This window comes from Siphateles boraxobius, unplaced genomic scaffold (assembly GCF_051911475.1).
Source record: "Siphateles boraxobius isolate OS27281-9 unplaced genomic scaffold, OSU_SipBor_1 5, whole genome shotgun sequence".
In the NCBI taxonomy this organism is placed as follows: Eukaryota; Metazoa; Chordata; class Actinopteri; order Cypriniformes; family Leuciscidae; genus Siphateles; species Siphateles boraxobius.
The window spans coordinates 8,185,972-8,203,917 of NW_027509141.1; the positions used below are offsets into that span (position 1 = coordinate 8,185,972).

Consider the following 17,946-nt stretch of genomic DNA (forward strand, 5'->3'; position numbering starts at 1 on the left):
TCGATAGTCACTTTAGACATTCTACTAACTATAAGTAACTTTGCAGCTACATGTCAACTAACTGTCAATAGAGTATTAGTAGACTGTAATAGACTGTCAGTAGACTGTTGGGTTATGGTTAAGTGTTAGGGTTAGGGTTAGGAGAACAAGTTGACTTGTAGTTGCCAAGTTACTTATAGTCAGTAGAATGTCTATGTGGGTACCAACAAAATAAAGTGTTAGCAGATATTAAGCAGACAGTCTACTAATACTCTGGTTGGAGCAGTTAACAGCTCAATTGAAAGGAAGATTATTAGAGAATACCAATTTAGATATTAAGGGCTAGATTGACTAACAGCTTGTACCAGCCCAAACCCTCTTTTCATTTTTGCGGCTGACCTTATTGCAAATGCATTTGTAGTTTTTTCCCTTTCAGACGCAAAATTTATGGGAGGAGACTATTTCAATATTTGCGCCATGATTTAAGGCCCATATCTCAAACCAGATGCTCATTTTCACTGCTCATGGTTGGTCATTACAGGTCCTTCTCAAAAAATTAGCATATTGTGATAAAGTTCATTATTTTCCATAATGTAATGATAAAAAATTAAACTTTCATATATTTTAGATTCATTGCACACCAACTGAAATATTTCAGGTCTTTTATTGTTTTAATACTGATGATTTTGGCATACAGCGCATGAAAACCCAAAATTCCTATCTCAAAAAATTAGCATATCATGAAAAGGGTCTCTAAACGAGCTATTAACCTAATCATCTGAATCAACTAATTAACTCTAATGACCTGCAAAAGATTCCTGAGGCTTTTAAAAACTCCCAGCCTGTTTCATTACTCAAAACCGCAATCATGGGTAAGACTGCTGACCAGAAGGCCATCATTGACACCCTCAAGCAAGAGGGTAAGACACAGAAAGAAATTTCTGAACAAATAGGCTGTTCCCAGAGTGCTGTATCAAGGCACCTCAGTGGGAAGTCTGTGGGAAGGAAAAAGTGTGGCAAAAAACGCTGCACAACGAGAAGAGGTGACCGGACCCTGAGGAAGATTGTGGAGAAGGACCGATTCCAGACCTTGGGGGACCTGCGGAAGCAGTGGACTGAGTCTGGAGTAGAAACATCCAGAGCCACCGTGCACAGGCGTGTGCAGGAAATGGGCTACAGGTGCCGTATTCCCCAGGTCAAGCCACTTTTGAACCAGAAACAGCGGCAGAAGAGCCTGGCCTGGGCTACAGAGAAGCAGCACTGGACTGTTGCTCAGTTGTCCAAAGTACTTTTTTCGGATGCAAGCAAATTTTGCATGTCATTCGGAAATCAAGGTGCCAGAGTCTGGAGGAAGACTGGGGAGAAGGAAATGCCAAAATGCCTGAAGTCCAGTGTCAAGTACCCACAGTCAGTGATGGTCTGGGGTGCCATGTCAGCTGCTGGTGTTGGTCCACTGTGTTTTATCAAGGGCAGGGTCAATGCAGCTAGCTATCAGGAGATTTTGGAGCACTTCATGCTTCCATCTGCTGAAAAGCTTTATGGAGATGAAGATTTCATTTTGCAGCACGACCTGGCACCTGCTCACAGTGCCAAAACCACTGGTAAATGGTTTACTGACCATGGTATTACTGTGCTCAATTGGCCTGCCAACTCTCTTGACCTGAACCCCATAGAGAATCTGTGGGATATTGTGAAGAGAAAGTTGAGAGACGCAAGACCCAACACTCTGGATGATCTTAAGGCCGCTATCGAAGCATCCTGGGCCTCCAACACCTCAGCAGTGCCACAGGCTGATTACTTCCATGCCACGACGCATTGAAGCAGTCATAAAAGGATTCCCGACCAAGTATTGAGTGCATAACTGAACATAATTATTTGAAGGTTGACTTTTTTTGTATTAAAAACACTTCTTTTATTGGTCGGATAAAATATGCAAATTTTTTGAGATAGGAATTTTGGGTTTTCATGAGCTGTATGCCAAAATCATCAGTATTAAAACAATAAAAGAGCTGAAATATTTCAGTTGGTGTGCAATGAATCTAAAATATATGAAAGTTTAATTTTTATCATTAAATTATGGAAAGTAATGAACTTTATCACAACATGCTAATTTTTTGAGAAGGACCTGTATATAAATGATCCGACTGCGTCTGTGTTCTTTAATTTGCACGTTGTCAATAGATCAAGTGCAGAACTTTCCATTCCCATCTGCACCATTTTGGAATTGCGCTCTCGTGCTAAAATGCCCTGTTTAGTAAATATGGCCCTAAATTGTTTCTCACACATGCAGAGATAGTTGATGACTTCAGAAGACTTTGAATATAGAGTATGAGTCATACTTAATTTTATGAAAGTTTAATGGCGTTTTGTGTCTTTTTGGAAACTTGAAAGCTTCAGTCCTCCTTCAATGTAACTGCATGAAAAAGAGCGATCAGCGCAACTCTTCACAATTTCAAAGAAAGAAAGCCGTTTTGGAACAATTTGAATGAGAGCAAATATTAAGAGAACTTTTAGTTTGGGTTAAATAAAGGAGAATAAATTTCCTTCTACCACCATTCGATTGACTGAAGAGAAAATTAAAAAAGAAAAATATAAAGGGGACGATAAAGAAATAAAGAGAAAAAGGGAAGAATAGAAGGGAAGAAAAATCACCACAACACAAGCATGATAAGCAGCGATAGTCTTTTCTTTGGCAAGGTGACACTGCAAAGGGAAGTGGAAATGCCATCAGGTACATCAGACAGAGCAGGAGCACAAAAGCTGTGCTGAAGACTGAATCTTTCACACAGGAGCTGTCAGGCTCTTTATGACCACGCTGCGGGAGTCTACTGTAGCATGTCACATTGTCTCAATAAAGTGACAAATAAAAGCCCACGCTTGAGTCTCATTGTTAACCGTGCTGGATAAACACCCTAACTGTGATGCCTGAAGTTCTGGGCCCTGTGCTTGGGATGAGGCCTGTTCAGAATTGAAGGAGAGGGAAGATAAAAGGACTTCAAAGATACAACTGGCACATGAATAGTTTCTTCAAAGTATGGATGTTAAAGCTGAAGTGTGCAATTTCTACTGAATTGCAAAAATAATTGCTCTTTTCGTGAATATCTCCATGTCTTCCATTGGTTGGATTAACAGATAGTTCTGTGCAGTCTGGATTGGATTTGTTCCACAGAATATTAGCGAGAAATGTATTTCTATTGAGTTTTTCTTGTAGTCTGCAGCCTAAACAACTTTAGTCTGATTCATAAATGAATGATTCCAAGTAATTTCTTATTAGTGAATAAAACGATGTTACTCCACTTTTCCACCAAGGCACTTGCAAGCTCTCAAACAAACTGTATTTGGGGGTATCTGGGTGTATACATGGTTACACACATGGATCAGCTGTCCTTTTGTCTCCCTGTAGCACTGTCTTTGGCGCCTTACATTATGGACATTGCAGTTTATTGCTCTGTCCACATACCAGCACCAGTTCAAGTCAGACTGGGAGTCATGGTGTGAGCAGCTACTAACAATGAGCAAGGCAGACAGGGTAGCAGATGGACTTGAAATTAAATCGCAAAACTCACTGTCAGGTCCTCTTAAATACATTTTTCAAACAGTGGTACAAGAGGAAGCGGGGCTGGTGCCTCAAGAGTCACTCAAACTATCGGCCTATAAAGCCTTTAAACAAATCTTCTATTTAACAACACTTTAGCTTATGATTCTTATTAAGTGGGGGTCATGTTTCAGGATTCTTTACCTTAGAAAAGTCTCCTGACAACTAGTACTTCTGGAGATTCAAAGTGAGTTGCAGTTCTGGAAAATGGTGGCACTGGAGACTAAATGGTTCCTGTTGGTTTCACACCTTCTTTTGCAGTTAACATGTGTCTTTTCTTTACAACCTGTTCTTTTTTTCATTTCTTTTATAGTATTAGAATTGCATCTTTCTCAAGGGCATTTAACATTTTTTGACTTTCAGTGTGAGTTAAATCTCTTTCTTGGCCCTTTTTACCTGTAAGAAAATTCCTTCATAATTATGCACATCGGAATATGAGGCATTATTCACTTTCAGCCCTTGTTTACAATTATATATCAATTGATTAAATGATTACATACAAAACAAACAAAAAAATAGTAGTAATGAAGACTCATGGTTTGGAATTGGTAAAATTGCTTGAAAAAGAAATATGATCAGAGAATCGACTTGCTTAATAATTATGCACACACCTACCTCCAAAGCTACAGTACTATGTAAAGTTTAAGGCACTTGTGTTAAAATGCTGTAAAGAGAGAATGCTTTTAAAAAGTATGTCGTAAATAGAGTTCAATTGTCAATTAACTTCTATTAACTAAGTCAAATCAATATTTGATGTGACCACCCTTTGCGTTTAGAACGGCTTTTGTCCAGGTACACTTGCACATATTTTTCAGGGTAGCTTTGCAGAAAGGTTTCTTCAAGTTTCTGCAAAAATGTTGCCACAGGTATGTTTTTCCAATGAGCATGTGATGCCAATATGGTTAGTTGCATTTTTAGTTTGATTTTGGTAACATTCTGTTGACTATAAGTAACTTCGCTACATGTCAACTAGCTCTCATCAGAGTAATAATAGACTGTCTGCTTAATATCTGCTAACACTTTATTGTGATGTTCCACCTATAAGTTACTTTGCAACTACATGTCAACTTATTCTAACCCTTACCCAACGAGTCTATACTCTACTAATAATCTAATGAGAGTTAGTAGACATGTAGGTGCAACATTGCTTATAGTCAACAGAATGTGTTAAGGGACCATAAAATAAAGCGAACCCCTGATTTCTTATGCAGACACGTTAACCTAAAGCAACTTATAAAAATGAGGAATGCTGCAAGACAAGCAATTCATTTTTAAGAGATCATTGCATACAGCAGTATGAGCCATTACGAGGATTAATGCTCTTTATATTTATGCAGAAGCTGTTGCCATTTGTGGACAAGATTTTGTCATGTTGGTCCTACTGTGTTGTCTACTGTATGATTAATATGTATAGTACAGTAAACTCAGTGAAGGAAAACTGATGCCCTAAATAAACAAATGTTCAATTGGGGTCAATCCCATGTGCGGATATCAGGGTTTAGTGTTTTTCTGTTCAGTTTGTTTCATTTAATTTGTACTATTTCAATTTTTTTTTTCCTATTGTTTTCTCAATACATATTATGACTTTTTTTTATGTATTCACTTTCACAACATTTCTGTTACGCTGAAGGCTGTAGTGTCTTTAAAAAATGTACTCTCACAAATTCTGTATGAGGTTGTCTATAAATGTATTAAAATCTTTTCTATACTACAGCTGCAATATTTTGTTAAAACATTACTATAAACCTCCATTTTGTTTTTGTATGCAGGGTAATGTATGACTTATATTGCACATGGTAATAAAAGGAATCTAAAAGCAGTTTAGCAGAAAAACTTTTTTCCCTAGGATTAATCAGTCATGTTAACTTAATTGACTACTTTTTTCAGCATATTGGTTGAATATAGCATGAAGACAGCATTACATCTACATCACATCTTTTTTCTTCTTCACTTTTTTAATATATGTTCCATTTAGTCCATATTTACTCTTTATCAATGCACATCCTTATAAAAAAAAAATCATGCCCTCATAATCTTTAGTGAAAATAACTTCCCCTCATCTCTTGCAACGACATCTCTTCTCTTCTCTAATTGACGTGCTTACTGGCGTGAGGGCGGGACAACCTGTCACTCAAATGAGATCGACCAATAGCAAACCACAACCATCCAACTATCCAATCAATTCCCAATGGACAAAATCAAGTCCTGGCCTATATTTGTTCTTGTTTGAGAAGCTGTTTCACTCTGATATATGACCTAATAGTGCAAGACTATCACTACTTCCATTTCTTGCCGACTTTATCTCAAAAATACACTGAGCAAAGCAAAGCATGAATGAACCAACCAACCAACCAACCAACCAACCAACCAACGATTGAATGACACACAAAGCCATTTCATAAAAATAATGACACCTGCAAAAAATCCCTCTTAAATTTACATGAAATGTCCAGATGCTTTACGTTCATTTTCTTCCTTGTAATTCCTATTATTTTCAATGCTCTAATTAGCAATTTTCTCTATTTCAGTAAAAAAATATCTGTGTGTGTGTGTGTGTGTGTGTGTGTGTGTGTGTGTGTGTGTGTGTGTGTGTGTGTGTGTGTGTGTGTGTGTGTGTGTGTGTGTGTGTGTGTGTGTGTGTGTGTGTGTGTGTGTGTGTGTGTGAATTTAAATCAGAAGGACATAAAAGCTGTGCATCTAAATCATTACTATCATGATATCACAATTACTTTACAATTAATACATATCGTTGTTGTTGTTGTTTTTTAAATTATGTTTATGACAACGTGATATTTTTCAATAATGCAAATTTGGAGGGAAACGTGCCCCAAATGTGTGATGAAAACAATGTCACAATACAAAAAAAATAAAAATAATAATAATAATTAAAAAATTCTTGGAGCAAAAAATAATGTGTTCATTCCTTTGATTTTGTCATGAGATATGAGCCGGACATGTTCTTGACTGGTTTCCTCCATAAATAGCCAGAGAAACTGTCCTGCACTAGATGATTAGCTCATGTACAGTATTTACTTTTATCACACACCAGTGCAAAATGAAATTTCCACAAAAAACGTTTGGCTTGATATGTGACACTCCCACTCTCCTGCCAGTTACAATACTACAGCATAAAGCATATAGCAAGTATCTGCTTGAAAAACATTTCTTCAGTAATCTTCAGTCGCAGTGGGACGCTAAAGCCCTGTCGCCTCTTAAATTGGTTTTATGAGAGAGTAAATGCGCCTAGTTTAACTTATAAAACATTTAACAGTATAAGGTAAGGGGGGGCAGCCCTCGGTCATTATTTATAGAAAGGCAAAAACAGCTCTCTCATTTGCCGTGCAGGACACCGAAAATATAAACAGCAAAACTCAACAATAACCCTCATGACCACATGCAAATTAAAAACAAGCTAATTTATCATGCACTGGTCAACCACTGTTGATGAAGCCCTTCATTTCTCTCCAAGTGCTTTTGGGAATAAAAAAAAAAACAAGGCTCATAAATGGGTTGAATGGAATATTCATATGAACCTGCTGATATTCAGGCTAGCATTAGAAAGAACATACTTCAATATAAAATATACAAGAAATAAAACACTCGGAAAGATTAAAATTGATTGCATTATATTAATATGACTCTAATATACTTTTAAAAATACAGATAGATATTTATATAGCCTAATTTAAGTCATATTATTCACATCTGGATGGATGGATGGATGGATGGATGGATGGATGGATGGATGGATGGATGGATGGATGGATGGATGGATGGATGGATGGATGGATGGATGGATGGATGGATGGATGGATGGATGGATGGATGGATGGATGGATGGATGGATGGATGGATGCGATATTCCACTTTTGCACCCAACTCAAATTCACAACTTTGGATGGAAACCTACTGACTTTCATTGTTAAAATTTTTAAATATTCATCAAAATAACTTACTTTTTGTTAAAAGAAAGAAAGAAATGCATACAGGTTTGGAATTACATAATTTTAATTTTGTGGTGAGCTATCGCTTTAAGAACTTAAGTACTAAATTAGATGTAAATTGTACTTGCATGATGACAGTACGTAGTTCCATGTACTGACAGAATGTATGTGACAATATGTAATACATGAACTGGAACATGTAAGACAGTTAAACCTCACCTCATCATAGATGCTGTCATTCTTCTCGAAGTCTCCTGCCTTTCTCGGAAGCACGTGGACATGGACATGCTGTGATTACAAGACGAAACAAGTGGTGGTTAATCGAAAAACTTGTTCATTCAGCAAAGCTGAGGTCACTGTCAGAGAAAGTAAGGACAGGTACACTCAACCACCCTCCATATCACTTCCTTCATTACAACACAGTCTTCTGGCAGCTTTTCACTGTTAACTTCTCTTAAATCATGCAAGAGTTACTGTAAATTCCACCAAGCGTGCATCCGTAAACCTCCAAGACTACTTTGTTTAGGATTTTAAAACTTAAATTGACTTTGTCAGATGTCCTCAGTGAATTCCATTCTGCAATATGCTGTCACAAACTGGGCCATCTGCACAGTTAGTTTGCAGAATTGTGCTTTCCTTGGGTGCACATTAGCAACGTAATTTGAGTCCCAGTAGAACATGCTCTGTTTTAATGAACAAAACATTAGCTATTGTGTATACAGTGCCAGCCCAACATATTTGCAGTCTTTTCAATCCCCAATTTGTTTGCACATTATTATTCATTATTATTCATATCATTTTGGTTTGGAGGGCTAGGTGCATTATCTAGAGCAATGACATAACACATTTTTTTAAATCATTTATTTATTTAGCAAAGTCATGTGGTATAACCAACAAAGTCAAGTGATTATATCATAGAAAGAAATTACATCATAGAAAGGAAAGGACCCCTGCAGACATTCTATGTCAAGGTCAACTCTTAACTCTTGCCCTGCCATTGACAAAAAAATTCCATAATTTGTGAGAAAACGCTTCCCCGCCATTGACGGAATTTTCTGGCTTCCTGTGTTTTCACTGTTATATGGTAGGGGGCGCTATGACACATCTTCTGATAGAGTACTGAGTCTCCTGATCAAAAGAAATGTGAAGAAGAAGCAGAAACAGGTGATAGCATATGTAAGCATTTGCATATGTAAAGTAATGCGATCATCAACATTATATAAATAAAGAATTCTGCCTAATGTAACAGAATGAAACCTCGACCTAGGATGAGCGACAGGACTGTGAAGCTTTGGGGGGGTTCATGGACTCGATCTACCCCATCTGTGTTTTGATCATCATTCTGAATTTGACCTGGATGTTTTTTTGTTTTTTTGTTTTTTTAAAGCAGAGGGTCGGTTCTTTCTTTTGATTTATTGCATGTTCAGATATTCATACACCAAAATATTCTGGGTGCCATGAAACTTTGGTGAAAATGATCAAAAACAGTGGTGGTGGCTGGAAAGGGTTAAATTATCAGATGAGCTTGGTTAAGGATTTGGTGAAACTTTCCAAAAACGTGATATTAATGAAGTTTTTACATTTATAATTAATTTAAAAAAATATTACAAAGATGTGTATTCTCGCGTGTATTGTAGATGTACGAATTTGTATTTTTTTTACAATTATTTTAGTTAAACCACTTGTCCATTAGAAGAACCTAAAAAAATACTATTTCTGATCTCTTTCACTTTCACCCTAGTGAATAATATGGATATAAATTATCCATATGTTTGACCTGTTTTTAAATGTTACATTTGATGAGCAAAAATGGAACAGTTCAAGTTTCTTTGGAATTTCTAGTTGAAAGCTTAACAAAAGGTGGGGGGAAAAGAGATACAAAAAGAGATGTAAAACTGTCACTGTTCTTTGAAATTCTCTGTAAAATATATTTAAATGTATTAAAAAAAATCAGTCACACATCAAGACAGTAAAATGGAGGCCTGTCACGATCCTCCCCCAGTAGTTTTGTAATGTGTGATCATTCGCTATTAATGTCTCAGAGCTTTCTGCATGAAGACAAGCGACATGACAGTATAATGTGGACAGCATACATAAAAACCTGGAAAAGTAAAAGAGCAGGTACAGAGTAGATGAGGTACCGATGTGATTGGTGTCTCCTTGAAATAAGGCATGTAAAGTTTAAACGAACATGATTTTACGACAAAGCCTATTCTGATTGTTTTGTCTAATCAGCAAGAACCTATATTTAGCCCAACATTAATCAAAAACCAAAGATAAACAAGAAATATTATCATCTGCCGTCCAAACCGTCAACTTTTTGGAGCTTTTCACACCATGCTGAACTCTACCAGGGTGTAATAACCTAATTACAGTGCTTTTTAATTCATTTTTCATTAGTCTGTTGTGATAAACAGCTCAGGCTTGGCGAATAAGTATTTATAAATGTTACAAACAAGATAACATGTTTGGAGGCATCTGCTTTGTTGCAACGCATTTTCTATTTAATGAGTGCATTTGCATAATGTCTGCATTATTAAACTCATCTACCTTGAGGAAAGTATGGAGAAACACAGCGCACAAAGCCATTTCATCAAGAGGACTTTTTAGAGGGCCGCTTAGGATGGAGAAGGAAAGCTCAGTAGACCAGAGCGAGTGGCAAAGGGCCGCCAACTGAATAGTGCAGAAAAATTGGAAGGATAAAATGGTTGATTTTAAGAGCAACGTGACAAGGTGCAGAGAAATACGGACGGGTGTTTGTTCATTGTTCATTGTTACTCATAATACATGATAAAGAATGTGGATTACCCTGAACATTATTTTATTAGACTATTTTTATCAAGTGTTTAAGCACTCAAATAAAAGTAACAGACATATTAAAGGACAACATTTTAAATCTGTCATAATTTACTTACTTGCACGTCATTCTAAAATGCATGTGACTTTTTTGGTGGATCACAAAACAGTTTGGTTTTTAAGATTCTACCTAGGCCACTATAATGAAAGTGAATGAGGAAAAACTAAAATCATTATAATGCATGTGTTGTTTTGTATACAGCATATGAAAGCTATGTGTGAAATAAATATAACAGAAACTCTTCCCTTCTGCTGCAGCTCTTGAATCAACTCATTGTTTCAGTCTGTTCCACACACAAAGCTACCGTATGACTTGAATAAAGACTCCAGTTCCCATTCACTTTCATTAGCCTATATAAAACAATGCAGACAAATCTTAAAATATTCAAAAAGAAAAATAATAAAAACAATATAAAAAAAACTTGGTTTTGGAATGATATGTGTTTGAGTTAACTAAATCCCCTTTAAATGCTGCAGTACTGTAAATTCCATAAAATTGTATAGTATATAGCAATCCAGCTGTGCTAAACTACATAATATAGTAACAGCTAACTTCTAGCTAATGTGTATATCTCTCCACAGCACTCACAGAGAACACATTCTGCATGCCAATATATAGCGTACTGTGAAAATGCCTAACAGCACACATTAGCTGTTCATGTTCACAATAGCACAGTCTCAAATTGTATTGCTTCTGCATGGCTGAGAAATAAAAACATTCTTTATTCATAAGAAGTACACGGTAAAAAGTAGTATTATGATGGTTGGAAGCTGAGCAAATAAACTCAAACATATATTTTTAATCATCAGGTTTATCACACTGTAGTATCAGTTTCTGAAGTGTTTATCATCTCACAACTTATACAATTGTTAATTTAGATTTCAACCAACCTTATAAACTTGATTTCCACAATGAGAGAAAAAAAATATCTAAAGCTACAACAAACTTCTACTGAAGTAAAAGGTTTGTAAAGTGCCTGCTCTTCTAATTAATACAGATGTCTTTTAATTAGATTTTGACGATGAACAAATGTGCAAAATGGCTGCACTGCTATTTATATTGTTTAGGTTAAATTCAGTCAGACATGTAGACAAATGCATTTTGTCACCAACAGCTGGCCTCCAATTAAGACATAGGTGGTCAAAAGCAATGGAGGCTCACAGCCCAAACTACCTATTAGAGGAACAGACATCTTTCCCTGAGTCATCCACTGGCATTACATTGGCTCAAAATGTATAATGTATTATTATTTACTTTTGACACACATATCACCTCAAAATGATGATATCTTCGAATTTACTATATGATTGACTGAGTGAGTCAGTGATTGAGTGAGTGATTGACTCAGTGAGTAACTGAGTGAGTGACTGAGTAAATGACTGAGTGAGTGAGTGAGTGATTGAGTGTGTGTGTGAGTGAGTGAGTGAGTGATTGACTGACCGGCTGAATAAGTGAGTGAGTGCATGAGTGAGGGCGTGACTGAGTAAGTGATTGACTAAGTAAGTGATTGTGTGCGTGTGAGCGATTTACTTAGTGAGGGAGTGAGTAAGTTTGAGTTGTGTTTATGTGTGTGTGTGTGTGTGTGTGTGTGTTTGTGAGTAACTGAGTGAGTGAGTGACTGAGTAAGTGAGTGAGTGATTGAGTGAGTGAGTAATTGACTGACCGACTGAATGAGTTAGTGAGTGAGTGAGTGCATGAGTGATTGCGTGAATGAGTAAGTGATTGACTAAGTAAGTGAGTGACGAAGTGACAGAGTGTGTGAACAAGTGTTTGACTGAGTGAGTGATTGACTGAGTGATTGAGTGAGGGAGTGAGTGAGTGATTGACTGACCGACTGAATGAGTGAATGAGTGAGTGCGTGACTGAGTAAGTGATTGCCTGAGTAAGTGAGTGACAGTGATTTATTGACTGAGTGAGTGACTGACTGAGTCAACGAGTGAGCGATTGAGTGACTGAGTGAGTGAATGAGTGAGTAAGTGACTGAGTGACTGACTGATTGAGTGAGTGAGTGACTGAGTGATTGTTTGATTGAGTGAGTGATTGAGTGACCGACTGAATGAGTGAATGAGTGAGTGCGTGACTGAGTAAGTGATTGCCTGAGTAAGTGAGTGACAGTGATTTATTGACTGAGTGAGTGACTGAGTGAGTGAACGAGTGAGCGATTGAGTGACTGAGTGAGTGAATGAGTGAGTAAGTGACTGAGTGACCGACTGATTGAGTGAGTGAGTGACTGAGTGATTGTTTGATTGAGTGAGTGATTGAGTGATTGAGTGAATGAGTGAGTGAGTGAGTGAGTGAGTGACTGAATGAGGGAGTGAGTAACTGAGTGAGTGATTGTGTGCATGTGAGCGATTTACTTAGTGAGGGAGTGAGTAAGTTTGAGTTGTGTTTATGTGTGTGTGTGTGTGTGTTTGTGAGTAACTGAGTGAGTGATTGAGTGAGTGAGTGATTGAGTGAGTGAGTAATTGACTGACCGACTGAATGAGTGAGTGAGTGAGTGAGTGAGTGCATGAGTGATTGCGTGAATGAGTAAGAGATTGACTAAGTAAGTGAGTGACTGAGTGATTGATTGACTGAGTGAGTGAGTGACTGACTGAGTGAACAGTGAGCGATTGAGTGACTGAGTGAGTGAGTGAATGAGTGAGTGACTGAGTGACTTACTGAGTGAGTGATTGAGTGAGTGACTAAGTGATTGGTTGATTGATTGATTGATTGAGTGATTGAGTGACTGAGTGAGTGAGTGACTGAATGAGGGAGTGAGTAACTGAGTGAGTGATTGTGTGCGTGTGAGCGATTTACTTAGTGAGGGAGTGAGTAAGTTTGAGTTGTGTTTATGTGTGTGTGTGTGTGTGTGTGTGTGTTTGTGAGTAACTGAGTGAGTGATTGAGTGAGTGAGTGATTGAGTGAGTGAGTAATTGACTGACCGACTGAATGAGTGAGTGAGTGAGTGAGTGCATGAGTGATTGCGTGAATGAGTAAGTGATTGACTAAGTAAGTGAGTGACTGAGTGATTGATTGACTGAGTGAGTGAGTGACTGACTGAGTGAACAGTGAGCGATTGAGTGACTGAGTGAGTGAATGAGTGAGTGACTGAGTGACTTACTGAGTGAGTGATTGAGTGAGTGACTAAGTGATTGGTTGATTGATTGATTGATTGAGTGATTGAGTGACTGAATGAGTGAGTGATTGAGTGACTCATTGAGTGACTGAGTGAGTGACTGAGTAAGTGAGTGAGTGATTGAGTGAGTGATTGACTGACCGACTGAATGAGTGAGTGATTGAGTGAGTGAGTGCATGAGTGATTGCGTGACTGAGTAAGTGATTGACTAAGTAAGTGAGTGACTGAGTGATTGATTGACTGAGTGAGTGACTGACTGAGTGACCAGTGAGCGATTGAGTGACTGAGTGAGTGATTGAGTGACTTACTGAGTGACTGAGTGAGTGATTGAGTGACTGAGTGACTGAATAAGTGAGTGACTAAGTGACTAACTCACTGAGTGACTGAGTGAGTGATTGACCGACCGACTGAAAGAGTAAGTGAGTTATTGACTGAGTAAATGACTGAGTGAGTGACTGAGTGAGTGAGTGAGTGAGTGACTGAGTGACTGAGTGAGTGATGGAGTGAGTGACTGAGTGAGTGAGTGACGAAGTAAGTGACAGAGTGCGTGAAAAAGTGTTTGAGTGAGTGAGTGATTGAGTGAGTAATTGACTGAGTGATTGAGTGAGTGAGTGATTGAGTGAGTGAGTGATTGACTGACCGATTGAATGAGTGAGTGCGTGACTGAGTAAGTGATTGACTGAGTGAGTGACAGTGATTTATTGACTGAGTGACTGACTGACTGAGTGACTGACTGAGTGAATGAGTGAGCGATTGAGTGAGTGAGTGACTGAGTGATTGATTGATTGATTGAGTGAGTGATTGAGTAACTGAGTGAGTGAGTGACTGACTGAGGGAGTGAGTAACTAAGTGAGTGATTGTGTGTGAGTGATTTACTTAGTGAGGGAGTGAGTACGTTTGTGAGTGAGTGTGTGTGTGTGTGTGTGTGTGTGTGTGTGTGTGTGTGTGTGTGTGTGTGTGTGTGTGTGTGTGTGTGTGTGTGTGTGTGTGTGTGTGTGTGTGTGTGTGTGTGTGTGTGTGTGTGTGAGTTTGAGTAACTTAGTGAGTGACTGAGGGAGTGACTGACTGACTGACTGACTGACTGACTGAGTGCGACTGACTGACTGAATGAGTGAGTAATTGACTGAGTGAATGACTGAGTGAGGGAGTGAGTGACTGTTTGAGTGGGTGAGTGATTGACTGTCCAACTGAGTGAATGATTGAGTGAGTGAGTGAGTGAGAGAGTGAGTGACTGAGTGAGTGAGTTAGTATGGCTCCAATCATTTGTTTTAGGAGGCAAACGTTTGGTAATACTTTAATGGTCCACTTTAGACATGCTGTTTACTATAAGTAACGTTGCAGCTGTATGCCAACTGACTCTCAGAGTATTAGTTGAGTACTAGTGGTAGGGTTCGTAGAATAAGTTAACATGAGCTTGCAAAGTTAATCTGACCAGTATAATCATACAAATAAATATATATATTTAATTGATCCAAGTTTAAACTCATGGACAGTGTGAATGCAAAGAGCAACCTAAGAGCAGCCAACATTCTGTTCTTACATTAATTTTTTCTTTTTCCTCTTTTTTTTCATGCTGGCCAGCATACTGTATGTCTCAGAAACCATTTGCTAAAAGGCCTGCATTTGCTAAGGCTGTGGGAGAGTGGCTATTTGAACGTTGTAAATGCAATAACAACAAGACCTCTGGTTAGGTGAGTGTACTGAGCCACAATCATACAGTGGGATACATTTTGTGGACATGTTTTCTCATGATCGGATAAAAAAAAAAGATAATGATAATAACAGAAACACAACCTGTATCATCTCTCAGCAAATAACCAGCACGGTTGGTCAAAAATAGTCTCGGAACTGTCTGTTGGTCTTGAACATCATAATGGACCTATACTAAGAGAAGAGCTGATAAAGCTTCTAAACCTGAAATCCTCAGAACATGGATGTCCTCACTTACAAATGATGATTGAACAAGTTCTAAATCCATCACAAATGGCAAGCCGTTGTTTAGAATAGTCCAAACACAACTCAGTTATGCTGGTAATGATGAATATGCTCAGGAGTTTTTAACTCCGAACCATAACGCAGTGCAGGCGAAAAAAATAATCATCCAAAGCAAGACAAATGACTGAATTCCTAAGTCACTCCCCAGTTTTCTGCTAGATAGAGTATACGGAAACCCAATTTCAGCATATGAATACTTAGATCTGTCTTCTGTCTTCATATAGCTCCAGGCAGAGAGGTTAGTAAAATGTATTCTTTTCTATAGAGTGCTGCTCCTTTATTCAATCATAGATCCATTTTTTTGTCCTCCTTGTACTCCCGGCACCGAGCACCTGATTGCAATAACGTGAGTGATAAATGGACCCAATGCTTTAGCATAGCAGATGCGCTATATGCAAGCGATAATCTGTTTTCATAAAAGAACTAGGCAGGGTTCTAATTTAGAGTAACTCCATGTTTGAAATTAGTTTATAAATTATGGAAAGTGCACTAGTCGGTTTCAGAACACTGAAAACATTTTTGCCATACTGTGGGTTTCTGTCCCTTTTGTGCGACCGCATATATGCACTGTGCTTTTGATAAGGACTTACTTGAGCTGTGTCCGATATTACTAAGTACTACCAATATAGTCTGTTATATAGGGTGTCGGAATTTTAAAGAACAATTTTATTCACTATAGCCTCTAGTTCACTGTTTTATACCCATAATGCATGATGATTTATAGTGAATAACTGTTGTACAACTCGCTTAACACTATATTGCCCATAATCCAATCCAAAAAAAAATAAAATAGGACACAGTATGCAGTTTCCTTTATTCCTGCAGTGTTTATTTACACTGAAACTAGGCTACTCTTTCACTTTTAACAGTAATCTTAATATTGTGGAATATTATTACAATTTAAAATAACTTTTGTTCTATTTTAGTATGTTTAAATTTGAATTTATTCCTGTGATGCAAAACTGAATTTTCATAATCATTACTCCAGTCTTCAGTGTCTTATGATCCTTCATAAATCATTCTAATATCCTGATGTGCTGCTCATGAAACATTTTTCTTATTATTATCATCAATATTCAAAACCGTTTTTGCTCTTTAACATTTTGGAAACTGTGATTTACTATTCAAATGTTTGAGATAAGTAACATTAAAATAATAATAATAATAAATAAATTAGATTTGTATTCAGCAGCTATGTATTAAATTAATAAAGACAAATTACAAATTATTTCACATCCATCTGAAAAAAGGAAAATCTGAAATCAAATTTTTTTTTTTTTTTTTTTTTTTTTTTTTTTTTTACCACTTCTGTATTGACAATCTACACCATCTTTTTGTGAGCACACACAGGCTGAAAAATAGCTCGAACTATTAAGTTGGCAAATAAAAATAAAGATTAAAAGAGTCTCCACGGGGACAACTTGCAATCATTTTCACCATTTTACACAAGCTCTATTTGGGGGCATTTTTTAAAGCATATCAAATCAGCCTCTGTAAACTGTCCTGACTGTGAGACTTTGGGGCAATCAATAATTCATGATGCTTATTTTATACATGATTTAGAAACTGGTCAGGCAAGATGGCAGCTGGCCTCTGTGCTGAATTAAAATCCTGACTATCTGCTTCGAATTAACCGCCTTTATCCCATATCAACTGTTACAGGTAATCTTAACTAAGCAAGAGCTCTGGAAACCTCGGCCAAACGGACGAACCTGAATTCCATTCTGTAATGCCGTTGTGGGCAGAAGTGGTGATTTAGAACGGGTCTTTGGCAGCGGGCTGGAACTCGAGCATTGCCATTAATCGAATGACAGCGATGCTGTTTTTCTCTGCTGGGGAGGATTGATGTTCCCAGCGTGCTGTGTGGGGCTAATGAGCATGAGGGAGATGAGACGTAGGGGAAAAAGCACCATTAACAACACCAACAAATAGACAGTACGACCAACAGCTTCCAAACCTATCCATTAAGCACTAGTGAATATTTATGGTGCTGCCCAACATCTTTTTTTTCTGTTTTTGCTCTTTTATTCACTTTTTTTGTTGGTTTATACAGCCTTTCCAAGCCAATGGAATTCAGAATTGTATTGCAAATTGTTTCTCCTATGGAAAATCAATTTTAAAATGTATAAAATAAAATGGCAACGTTTCACAATAAGGTTCATTAGTTAACATTAGATAATGTACATGAACATGTACATGAACTAACAATAAGCAATACATTTGTTACTGTATTTGTTCATCTTTGTTGATGTTAGTTAATAAAAATAAAGCAGTTCATTGTTTGTTCATGTTAGTTCACAGGGCAACAACTAATGTTAACAAGATTTTAATAAAGTATTAGTAAATGTTGAAATTAACATTAACAAAGATTAATACATGCTGTATAAGTGCAGTTCATTATTAGTTCATGCTAACTAATGTAGTTAACTAATGTTAACTAATGAACCTTATTGTAAAG

At 37.4% G+C, this 17,946-nt stretch overlaps 1 protein-coding gene across 5 annotated transcripts in view; it reads right to left on the reverse strand.

Annotated features, from left to right (window-relative positions):
- The window catches only part of fhit (fragile histidine triad diadenosine triphosphatase), a 371,924-nt gene that overhangs the window by 88,562 nt on the left and 265,416 nt on the right, over positions 1-17,946 (reverse strand). For 4 of the 5 annotated variants that reach the window (XM_077202667.1, XM_077202668.1, XM_077202672.1 and 1 more), the window contains one exon: positions 7,738-7,806. The exons of the other annotated variant lie outside the window; for it this stretch is intronic. In XM_077202667.1, coding sequence (XP_077058782.1) covers positions 7,738-7,806 — 69 coding nt within the window. The remainder of the gene's footprint in view (positions 1-7,737; positions 7,807-17,946) is intronic. 5 annotated transcript variants of the gene reach the window in all.